Source organism: Pelodiscus sinensis, chromosome 1, assembly GCF_052426305.1.
Source record: "Pelodiscus sinensis isolate ZL-2025 chromosome 1, ASM5242630v1, whole genome shotgun sequence".
NCBI lineage: Eukaryota > Metazoa > Chordata > Testudines > Trionychidae > Pelodiscus > Pelodiscus sinensis.
Genome location: NC_143052.1, coordinates 101,324,917 through 101,337,532, shown reverse-complemented (window position 1 = coordinate 101,337,532; position 12,616 = coordinate 101,324,917). Strand labels below are relative to the sequence as shown.

General features: G+C 36.5%; 1 protein-coding gene across 2 annotated transcripts in view; it reads right to left on the bottom strand.

The window, feature by feature from the left end:
* Window positions 1-738: 738 nt before the first annotated feature.
* The window catches only part of IGF1 (insulin like growth factor 1), an 86,349-nt gene continuing 74,471 nt past the window's right edge, over window positions 739-12,616 (bottom strand). The window contains exon 4 of one of the 2 annotated variants that reach the window (XM_075906390.2): window positions 739-7,538. In XM_075906390.2, the coding sequence (XP_075762505.1) occupies window positions 7,479-7,538 (60 nt within the window). In that variant the 3' untranslated portion in view covers window positions 739-7,478. 2 annotated transcript variants of the gene reach the window in all.

Sequence of the window (12,616 nt, the reverse complement as noted above, 5' to 3'; positions counted from 1 at the left end):
TAAAAATGACAAGTGGCTAATTAAAAAAAATCCCAAATAAAAATAAAGGACCAACTCAGTTCTGGTATAAGTGGATGCAACTCTGCTGAAATCACTGAATTTGGTCCAAGAGATTTTTTTCAACTAGGTACACAATGGACATTGGGTAGAAGAATGCTTGGCCTGTCTAAAATTGATCACAGAGAAGCTATACTAAAGGTAAGGAAATAGCAAATTACTAAAGTATATCTTAAAAATCTAAGTATATCCTAAAAATCCAGCTATTCTCTACCTGTCCTGGATCTGTGCTGCTCTCTGGAATTGGTCAGCTGGTCTGGCTCCAGGGGAATCCATGCAATACCCCCACCCAAAGCAATGGCTCTATAATCTGAACCTCTTCACCCTAGCCCCAGCCTGGAGCTCCCTCATGCAGTCAACCCATTCTGAACCCCAACCCATTGGCCCCAGTCCAGTGAAAGTGAGTGAGTATGTGGGAGAGTGAGACAGAGGAAGTGGGAAATGTAAAATGTGTGGGGGCAGGGCCTCAAAGAAGGGGTAGAGGTAGAGGTTTGGTTCTGTGTGAGTAGAAAGTTGGCAACTCTACTGTTTTGATATATTCTAATAAACTGGAATGTGCATTTATGGCAGGTGTTCTTTAGACAAGAGTCTAAACTAGTTTTCTTAACAGAAAAATCATACTATCATGGTGAGTGAGTGAGAGAGAGAGAGAGAGAGAGAGAAAGGATATTCAACATACAGTTGTTATTAACCATTATCTTTTATTAGACCTCACAGAGGTGTAAACTATACATACAAATACATTAGAAAGATACCCTCTTACAGTAATGCTTCACATTTTGGACCTGATACCAAGAGGGTTGCAAATATTTCAGTACATTCTACAAACCTAAGGGTGCATTAGCCTTTATGTATACAGAATGACAGAGCCCTTTACTGAAATCAAAGTAGATAAAAGTAAAAATCAGTCAGCTAGCTCTTTCAACCTTTGGACCTACCATAATGCATATAAAAGCCTTTAGAAGCATGGATACACTATTATTTATGGAACAATGTTTACTGAGTTAGACAGTTTGTAGAGAGAGGGGAAGAAAATGGCTAAAATGGCATTGCATGAACTGCAACCTAGCAAGAATCTTTAATTAGCTTTTATATTTGTCCATATTAAAAGCTCCTTTTGTTGGACTTGGTGTTTACTAGAAAGCCTATCAGTGCTAAATGGGGAGAATAGTGCAACAAATGATATTGTTGAGGTATTTGGGGGTGGGCAGGTTCTGCAACACAGTGATGTTACATACACAGTATGAAATATTACTTGTCATCAAGTAGTGACATTGCATTATGTGTAAGCATGGGATAACAAAAAAGAATGAATCCAGTTAGAGGAAGTTTGTGGGGTTGAAAGTGAACATATAACACTCATCACTGTTGGGTATAATGATTTGTACTGTTACAACTAGCATTATTCAGTAGTGATAATCAGAAATTCAAGTGTCCACATTCATGCCTGCATCATGTAAACTCAGGCTTTAGTCAGGATATCAATTAAAGTCTAACAATGAATAAAAGACATGTCAGTTATATTTCTCTGTAGAAAAAGTGGCCTCCTTAGTTCTAAGTGCTATTAATCTCAGCATTTAGCACATCTGGGTGGCCATACAGACAGCTAGGGAGGCAGAAAGAGTGCACATGATTTGAATAGCAATGACAAGATGGCTAGTGGTACTGCTTCCATATTTTAACTTGTTTCATAAAATCATGAGGCTTTATGCTAGCAGTGTGTTTAATGCACAACCTTAAAGGCTAGTAGGACTATGTAAAAGAGAAACACCACACTGTAATGATAACAACATAATGCATCTGACAGCCAGTGAGTGAATTCTGTGTGAGGGAAAGCACATTCCGAATGCTATGATATATTTCATCAGGCCACCTTATAGCTCTTGTTTGATTGCACTGAGTTTAATCAGATAACCATTGTGATTTATTATAAATACATCACAATCATTCTTGGCTCTTTTGCTGCACTCCTATATATGTCAATTGTACAAGTTCTTCAGGAACAGTCATAAATCAAAGTATACATTGTTTTCATTCACTGAGCAATATTAGGTAGCTTGCAGATTATCTGTTTTAAGCAAGCTTCTCATTTTGTGGAAATAATGCCAAACCTATGATTCATGGGCAATACAAATATTTATGGTGATCTGAAGGTTTAATTTATTACAGTAAAGGACCAAATAATTAATGATAAAATTCACTCCAGTCTACTTAGCTAGCATGAAGTCACAGTGCCACGTAAACCCACAACAAAAGTTCTTAAATGATGTGTGGGCCCCTATTCTGGGCCTATGCATGCGGAGCAAATATAGCCTATAATAGCAAAGTGTGATTAATAAATTACAGGTAATGGAACACTTATTTACATTTTAAAACTCTAAGACCAATATCCCATTATCAGACATAAATTTGATGCAAAAAATAGCTCTAATTATATTTTTTTCTGGATACATTTTTCTTTAATTCCAAAGTGTATTAAGCATGGCATTCATTTTAAAGTGTTACCAAGATATAAATTCTTTCAGGTTTGCATTTGTTTTGTTCTGACATGGGGGTAATAAGATTATATTATTGAATTAGCATAAAATACACTGATTTTTTATCATATTTTATCAACTATTGCTTAACCAAAGCAAAGTGTGAAACCAAGTGAACCTCTTTCTTAACTGGATTGATGTTGTATATTTGTTAGTAAAATCTTTCAATCAAATACTGTGGAGAGGTTTTACATAGATGAAGATTTTTACAAGCACGTGTAGTGTATGCTTCTGGGAAAGAGTGGTAAGCAGCAGAAATATCATATTAGTCATGATCAAAATATGATTAAAGAATAGACACAGATTAGAAATGGATACATTAAAAGTAAAGATACATTGAGCTACATTTTACCTATTATCAAATTATTGTACATCAATTAAGTTTGGCCAGAAGAAAAAGTCTTCTTCACTCTGAATATTTGTCAGGCTGATTGGAAGGTATGAAGTCTTAAATTCATTTATAAATCTCCTTTAGTTGACATAGGTGTAATTCAGATGGCACTATGTGACTCACATCTAAACTCTCTTCAGTTTGATACTATGTCAAGAAGACTTACATTTAATAATTTTTCATAGAAAAGCTATGTAATGAAGGGTGAAATGAAAGATGATACTTAGGCCAATATTTTCAAAACTGGGTACCTAAAGTTAGGGTCTTAAATCCATACTTAGGCACTGAAATAGGTTTGCCTGAGTTTTCAATGTGGTCTGTTAGGTTTACAACATTTTTGCAAATCTGGCCATCTGTTTACATAGTTAATATAGATGTTGGAGCTAATTTAGCCACTCATATTTTAAAATCTTGTCCTGAAGTTATAATAGACCTTGCAAGGAATTCACGAGAAAAATATGTAAGAAGCAGAGAATACAAATTTAATATGTTGTAGGTCAAATTTCACTGCAGATTTTTTAAAAAGCACAATATACACCCTTTATGCAACTGGTATGAGACTTCCTAATGTAATGTAAGCATCAGGGAGGTCCTTGTTTTTGTTTCTGTTAAACTGGTATCTATACTGTACTATATGTAATCAAGTTTCAGATATTATAACCTCCTTCATGTAAAAATCAAACAAAAGATGTGTATATATCTATATCAGATATTGTGTTGGACAATGATAGTCCTGTAAAATATTACAATGCTGTGACAAGCAAAATGTGTAGTGTAGAATTAAGATGAACAAAAATTGCATTTATGATTTTTTCCTATTTGAAGATAGAACTTTGATCCATTTATCTATCTTTATTGTATTTCCACAGGTAAAATGGATAATTTCTGTGGAATCTTGCCAGAGCAGATTTAGACTTTTTTAAAATTTGTGACAAAAATCCTCTTAAAAAAACAAAACTGTGATGCAAAGGCATTTTAGCTAGTTTTACCATTTGATAAAATAACAATGGAGAAGTCTGTTTGTGTGAAACTTTGGCATCTTGAAAGTTTGTTTGAATTGAAGAAATGTTCTTAAGAGAGTAACCAGCTGTACAGATTGAGTCCCTAATAAATTATCACAGTTCTTTTTCAGACTAAAAAATAACTTTAAAATAATTTTAAATAGACGGATTATAACTTCATCAGAACATAAGTATTCTAGCCTAAAGGTTCAAAGAATCTCTGGGTTTAACTTACTAACTCTCATTCAAAAAGTAGTAAAACAATTAACTGTCATTTTTTGCACATTAAATTGTCCATAGTTGACTATAAAACGTTAAAAAAAATTCACAGACTGTTAGCCATATCTTTCAACTCTTTCTCACAACTCAGTATTGTTCAGTATTAGAAGATAACCCGGTTTTTATTGGCGATACTTTTTCTTCATTTCCCACCATAATCATAGACATTGCTTACATTACTTTCTGTACAAGCAAAAACCGTATTGAATTGCTTGGGGCTAATAGTGGAGGATTGGGGCCCAGGCAGTAGAAATAGTGAGTGTTAATTATTCCCCTGAATTAGAACCTGAACTATATCCATTGTCACTGACTATAAGCAGCACTCACCATTGATTTCAATGACATGGAGCCTTCTGTTGACTTCATTGGGCTTTGAATCCTATTCAGGGTCTCCTGACTCTAATGTTTTCCTTCATCTGTAATACGCACTTGGAATAAAATATTGATAATTGTATTGTGTTTGAAAGCCCTTACCCGGCTCAATCCCAATAGTTCAGTTGATTTCTTCATGACTTTTTTGTGATTAAAAATTGAAGTTATGGCTAAACATATTTCTATTTCAATAAGTTTATCTATATAATTGTCATTTTTATACTTTAAAAAAATATGTATAAGCTTTCTTTTATATTTTAGTCAAGTACTTTCTAAAACAAAACAATAGCACCACTTTGGCATTATAGGCCAAATGCGTAAAAGGTAAAGCAAATTGCAACATATTCTTTTCTGAATTTGATTTATAATGCACTTGCTTGTTGAAACTGAGAGCCATTGAGCCATTGTACTTGGTATAGCAGAGGCTTCACGCATATATTCATACATGCCAACCATCAACAGAAGGGGCAATCTGAAAATAGCTACTGCTTATGAATGAAATTCACTCTTGCTTAAGGCCTATAAATAATGTATGGGCCACTTAAGTCTTACAGACACATCTCAGTTGCGTGTTCTCTGGCATTGTTCTCGGATCATGGTTATTATTTATGCCATAATCCAAATAATAATAATTAATAAGCATTGTTCAGGCCCTCCTCATAAGTGTGAATTTCACTCTATGGCTACGTCTACACTACGACTTTTGCCACATTGCTTTCAATAGGTGAAAAATGGAGCTCCCTTTGCCTACTTAGTTAATCGACAGCGAGGTTTAATTTTCTCTTCTCTTTTAAACTTCAGTGAAATTCTATGTAGTAATGGAAAGTCTTATTTTGTATAATATTCTAGTGTCAGGATATTTGCTTATATTTAGTAATTTAAATTTAGCACTTTAAAATTTACTGAGGGATGTAGAATGGACAGCTGTCCGGAGGCAGGGAGTGGAACTATGTTGCAAACATGGAAGGGGTATACCATCATCATGTGTACTACTTCCCCTATTGGATTATTTTGGTGCTCCCTCTGCAACAGTGTCGGTTCCACATCACTCGTTATTAAAGAGCGGTTCTAGCCTTGTATCAGAGAGTGACGTAGCTTGGTCCTGTGAAATGGCAGCAATTACAAACATGGAATCTTTTTCCTCCATCATCAAGGTATCTGGGCGTGTAAAAATACAAAGTTACAGTCTGAAGAACTGCACTGTTCACCTCTCCCTGCGGATTGTTCCTCCTGTTGTTTATAACTGATGATCAGGTTAGCTTTTTTGATTTACAGAAGGATGCTGCAATATAATTAACACTCAGTTTAGTCACATAGGCATGTGGGAAGAAATAAAACAGAGTATGATTAACCTCCTGTTATATAAGAGCAGAATGCTAATGTTTCCTAAGAATGTATGGCCTAATCCTACCAATTGAAGACTGTTGAAGTTTTTCACTTTACCTCAGTGAGTCTGAGTGTATGCCTGTGTTCAGAAATACAGCTGCTGTATTCATGTGTAGAGCCCTACATAGATACCAAATTTGTATCTGCATTCATATGTGCAAAATTGAGTGCAGATATCCACATGCACATCCACGGATGTGGATATCTGTGAATATAAAGCAGATAGTCGCAAATTTGCAGGGTTCTAGAGACAAAATTTGTATCCACATCCATATCTGCAAAAATGAGCCATGGATGTAGATATCCATGTATACCACAGATATCCACATATATTCATGTGTTAATATAAACACTATAATTCACATCTCAAAAAGGAAACTACTGGAACTTTACATCTTTATTTTTATTTGAAAGTGAGAAACAATTCTGAAATAAGACTCTAAAGCACTGAGTTAATCTTTAAAAAAAGTACTTGTGTTTTTTTTAAAACCTACTTTATTTTATTTCATCTTTGGCTTTGCTTTCTATCTTTGCTTTTACCTTTTACAGTTTTGGCCAGACCCTTTCATATAACAGATTACAAAATAGCACCATTGTACTATAAAAGAGAATTGTACATACTGTTTGATATACGTGTATTATTGATATGCTAAATTTTACATACTGCATTATATGGAGGAAAAAAGTTATTTATATTGTTGCAAAACAATTTGTTACCTGGAGGAATCACTGAGGCTCTAACAGCCTACATATGCTTTAACTGCTTCTAACAATCATTTGCCTCACAAGTTGCAACTATTTGCATCTTAGCGAGATGGGGGGAAATAAAGCTATGTCTTAAATGTATTTAACCCATATGCTGTCAAAATGCCACAGATGGAATTAATCGATGTGTAAAAGTTGTGTTACTTTACTGTTGCTGCTACTGGGAATACCAGACTGTGCAAATATGAAAGGGGTTAGACAAACAAAGTTATCAGACACTGTAAAACAAACAGCCTGTTCTTATATAGAAGTGCAAAAAAAAAAAAAAAACCCTAAACAAAACCAAACCCCAACTCTGAGCCAAGGCTGACAAATGACTCAGTGGCCAGGGTTCATAGGTTAATTTAGTGCAATTGGATCCATCAAAGGCCCATAAATTTGTAGGCTTTTGAGGGGCACAGGATTTTAAGAGTTTTCATGCAGGACGTTTATAATGAGAATCAAGCAGCATTGTACCAACCTCAGAATATTTTTAGCACGGGGTTGGCTTATAACATTCTGCTCTCTAAAGACTTGATGTTGGAATGTTTACTTGCATTGTTCATTGGGAGAATGCCCATTGGTTGAGATTTCATCAAGCTTATTAAACTATATATTTTTAAGTATTCCAATGTTTAACAAATAATTTATTTACAGTGAAGTATCCTGCAGATGGCACATTCATTCTTCATTCTTGTGGATGGCATTTTCTTACATTCTGTAGTTTCTGTTTCCTGTGTTCCCTCGACTTGTATTCTTCAAATGCACTTCCTGAAAGTTTAAAAGTATATTTTAATTAGTTTTTAATCTGAGATATGGTTATCTGAAAAACTTGTGTAGATGGAACTGGAGATTAGGAATCAAACTCTTCTCTTCATAAATAAACAACAAATGGTCTGGTAGCACTTTATAGACTAACAAAACATGTAGATGTTAGTCTATAAAGTGCTACCAGACTATTTTTTTTCTGTAACAGACTAACTTGGCTATCCCTTGAAGCTTCTCTTCATGTCACTGGTTCTGACCATGACTCTTTACGCAGCCTTGGGCAAGTCAGTCATGCAATATTTACCTTTGAGAGGCATTGTGGGGATTAATGAATACTTGTAGAATAATCTGAAGATTTAAATCCCTAGAGTCTATGCAGTAGGGCATACTTAAATGTGGATGGTTTCCATAAGATGTTTTCTTTCACCAATACAGAGATAAAGACACAGATATCCTAAATGCAGGTATTATTAGAGTTCACCAACACATACAGCATTGGATCCTGTGGTACCCTTGCACCCAGAACTCCCAGTGCTCCTAACATCAGCACTTTGATCATTCTTATCAGAACAAAAATTACATCCAATTATTTATCCAATTTGATTTATCTTGTGCCAATACTCCTACATGTGCTGACAGTCTTACCAGATAGACGTTGGCAATCAAGAGATCACACCAATGATTAGCTCAATGAAATAATTCACTCTCCTTAATCAAATATTACTACTTAATGTCACTAATAAATAGTTGCTTCATATACCTTGACCACATGGGTAGATACATTTAGATATGATTTGAATCCTCTATAAATTCAGGTCACATTTGCAGGTTCCTTGTGTAGCCTGATCTATAGATTATGTACTGATTATATTGATTATTTAGGAATTACTAGTTATCACTTTGAGAACTGATGGGCTCTTGTCCCAAGATCAAGCTCAGTGCTATTAAAAATTATGATATAGTTGGGGACCCCAATGTGCACAGCTTGTAGAACAACCTGAAATGTTAGCCATCATCTTTCTCATCACCATCACCCTCCTCCTCATCACCAGTGGCCATCCTTCTAATACCTTCTAAAGATTACATCTCTTTCTCCTACTGTGTATTGGCTGGGATTCACTTTTATAATATGTTATGCTGATACCACTGTATCTGAAGCATATTCAATAGGGTTTCCCCTCTTTTTTTCTCACATGTAGAACCTCACTTTATTACTGGTTGAGTGTTCTTCTCTTATAGGGTGGTATATCAATGATCTCACCTTAGTATCATAATTATCAACTGTCAATTATCATAGCCTCCTCTGGTTAGGTATGCTGATGTAGCTCATGTGCCTATTATGTATGTCAGTTTATTGCCATGACATTCTTTTGGTTGGACTCATATTCCTGTGACTAGAAATTCCCCTTAAACACTTTGTTTTCAGCTCCCCAGTACTTGAGCTTTTCTGTTGGGCTATCTGTCCATTCAAAGTTTATCTGTTCAGAGTTCAAGGCCTTGAGCCTTATTCTAACTTGCACATGCTAATGTCTTGCAGTATACAGGCCTGTAGGTTCCTTGAATTACTGCTGAATATAATAAAAACAGAATACAATGTAAAGCAGTCAATAAAATAAAAGCCTTGATATGCCTCTCCCACCCTTGCCAAAATGTCTCCCTATCTGTCTCCAGTTTTTCCCAAATGAGTTCACTTCCCATGCACTCACCCCAGATGAACCCTTTAGTTTTCACTGATACATTGCTGCACCAAGCTGCTTTACGCTGCTGGCCTTATATCTTAAAAATTCCAGGATCCTACCCTACTCTATGATGATGACAACAACAAAGTGGGAAAGGATAAATTACTTGCATTTTCAGCCTAGAATTTCTGTTATGACAGTGACATAAAATACTAGCGTGATCATTGTTGCTCCAGGATATCCATCGCCTCTAAGAAGAGTTTAGCAAGAGATAGAGAGAGAACATTTTTTACAATAAGTCAAGTGTTCCAAACATTGTCCAAGCATATTATCTATAAAATGAAAACTAGCAGAAATTATTGTTCTTGATCTACAGCCATATTGCACTGAAGAGCAAATGGCCTCTAAAAGCTGTTAGACTGATAATGAACCATGCAGTTCCCTAATAAGAAGATAAATCCCCTGAACTATTGTTGTATTTTGAATTTGAGAGCTTAGTCATCAAAGCAAACATGTATTCTGATGGGCCAAGATAAAAGTATGTTTCAATACTGATATGTAACCAAATGAGACATTGCTTATTGTCCTGTTCTAGCACACAGAAGGAAGTCTGAATCAGAGTAAAGGTAGAACTGCTCCTCTGCTGTTCTGGCCATGGCCTTAATATTTTCATCACTGCTGCTAGAGGAGGCATTGGTGGCGGCAGCAGCAATGCACACTGCAAAAATGGCTCTGCCCCAAGTAGCACATTTCCTACTCACATGAACAGCTGAGACTATTCAAAACTAACTGGAATGTCTGGTTAGTGTTTGGATCATCTCCCAGGGTCTCACATGTGACCTCTTCATGCAGACACTTTTATTCTGTTGCTATCATTATGTGGGGTGCTTGGTCTTGCTCACATCTGCTGGTTCACACATGTTGATTTTAATTTGATCATGCAGGGTTTTCTCAACAGGTTTTCTTAACCTATTCCAATCACTTTATGCAGAATTACGCAATGGATGCTCCCACTTTAATTGATCCTCCTAAACTGTAAGAGCTAGGACCACCACGTTCATTATACAGCTTTCTCTGATCATAACCGAAAGCAAGGTAAGGATTTGCTTATGCCAGGAAAATAGGATGAGCCTAGAATGGGATGGCTTTTCATAAAATCATACACAAAAGAGACAGAATCACCAGGCAGTTGAAAGGGGCTGGCTGGAGGTGTGCCCTCTTTCCCCTATCTGGGACTGCCTCAGCCCCAAGTCGTCCCCTCCCACCCTTTTTGCGGGGGGCTGGAGGGTGGAGTTTCCCCCCGATTTGTACAGGAACACTGCTGGCTGTTCCCCTTCATCAGGAAATGAAGGGAAAGTGCAGTTTGCTAATTCCTTACTCTGGCTGGAGAGTGAAGGGGGCAGATAAACCTGGACCTGCCCTATCCAGGGAACATGCACCCCTTCCCCAGCTATGCCTGCTGGAGCTTCAGTGTCCATGGCGAGGTGCTTCTTACCAGCCTCAAGCTGCTGTCGTGAGAGATAGCTGGGATTGTCTTCTCTCCCTGGGGAAGCCTGCATACTGGACCCCTCAATCACCACTCCACCCCAAAGCAATGATTTAAATGAAGAAAAACAAAAATTGAGTTAAGGACCCAAGCAACACCAGGTAAATCTTCTAGTAGAAAATAAATTGGGGCTAATCATCCAGGCCATAGTGGCAAGCTTGATAATTTTTTGGTGGATTTTGGAAATGAAATTCTTAAGCTCAACAAATAATACAACAAATTATTCTAAAATGATGAAAAAATGTACAAAGTGAAGAAAAATCAAAACCCCAGTATTGTCCTGATTCAAAGTGCTTTGAAAGTCAATGGGAGCCTTTCCAATGATTTTAACAAGCTTCGAGTTAGGCACTTGGTCACTTATGCTGACATTAAAATAAAGAAATATTTTTTAAAAAAATTCTGTTTTCTTTTTCAACTATTTGAAAATCTGTTAGCAATTATTAAATAAATAAAGCACTAGCTATGATCTTGCTCCAATGCAGAGTTCTGGGATAGACATCTCCGTGGTTGCCATAACAGAGATATGACAGCAGGCATTTTTTAACTGACAAAGAGAAGTAGCCATGCTTTCAATGGCAACATGCCACATGCCTGCTATACTTGCACAGAATTAGCAGAAAGCATACACTGGAGCGAATCCTTCTCTTACAGCTGTGCAACTGTACTGAAGACAAACAGGTTGCAGAGATGTGAGAACAGAATTTGACCTTGTTTTCTTCATTGCTGACTTTTTTTCACAGAAACACCAGCCAACACTAGGATAATGAATATCTCTATGATCTGAAGGGTAATTTAACTGAAGCTGGAGAAGGGGGCCAGGAAGCATGCAGTGGTTTTCTTAAGCTTTCAGGATGGACATTCAAGCCTAACATTGGCATATAAAGACCTCACTGCTTTACTGGTAATAATAATAAAAAGTCCAATGTTTGTAGTTACAACCACTATATCTTGGTTACGAACCCTCTAGAGTCTATTTTGAAAAGCTTTTAGCTTTGTGGGCAATGTGGTTAGTGACAAAATAACTAGACTGAAAAGTCTTCTTAAAGAAAACAGCCCAAATTTTGCTCTCTGTTACACCTACTGCTTGACTTCAGTGGTGTGGCATGAGTGCAAGAGGAGGTAAGATTCAAGTAATTGTGCATATTTTGGACTATAAATATATATATGTGAATTGTTAATGTGCCAATCACAATAGCTGCTGCCAAACTTTCAAAAATAAGAGAACTAAATCTGTCTCAACTTTTCTTCTGCTAATGGTGGGTTTTTTTTACTGTAAAATATTAACTACCACTTTTTTGGTCAAAAAGTCTACTTAGGGGAAAAGTATAGATACAATCTTTCTGAGATGACCAAGTATTTGTATTTTTTAAAAGTCATTTATGCTACTTGTACCTGGATGTTATTACCTGGGGACTAAGCAAGAACAAGGCCCTTAAATTAATTTAAAGGGGAAATTAGACCAGGAGTTGTCCACTTCTCTGGCCCTCTTGTTAGAGGGGGAGGTGATGGCCTGGTAGTGAGTCTTTGTTTTCTCCTCCAGCTCTGATGTCTTTTAAGGAAACAAGTTTGGCCCATTAACTCCAGAACATGCGTAGTGTGTGGGGTCTAAAACATCACTTTATTTTCTTCTCCTTAAGGTTTGCTGTGACATCATTACAAGAGTAGCCACTCAGATATTCCTAGTGTAAGCAGGAGCTGAACTACTACTTGTAATCAGCCAGCTAAAAGAAGAGAGCAGCCCTCAGTGTGGATATGCTCACTCAAGTTGTTTAGCCCGGCAAGATAATTAACTGTTGACATGTAAATACAGCTCATGCTGGGATGGGGAAGGAATCCAGGGTGTGGTTATGTAAATC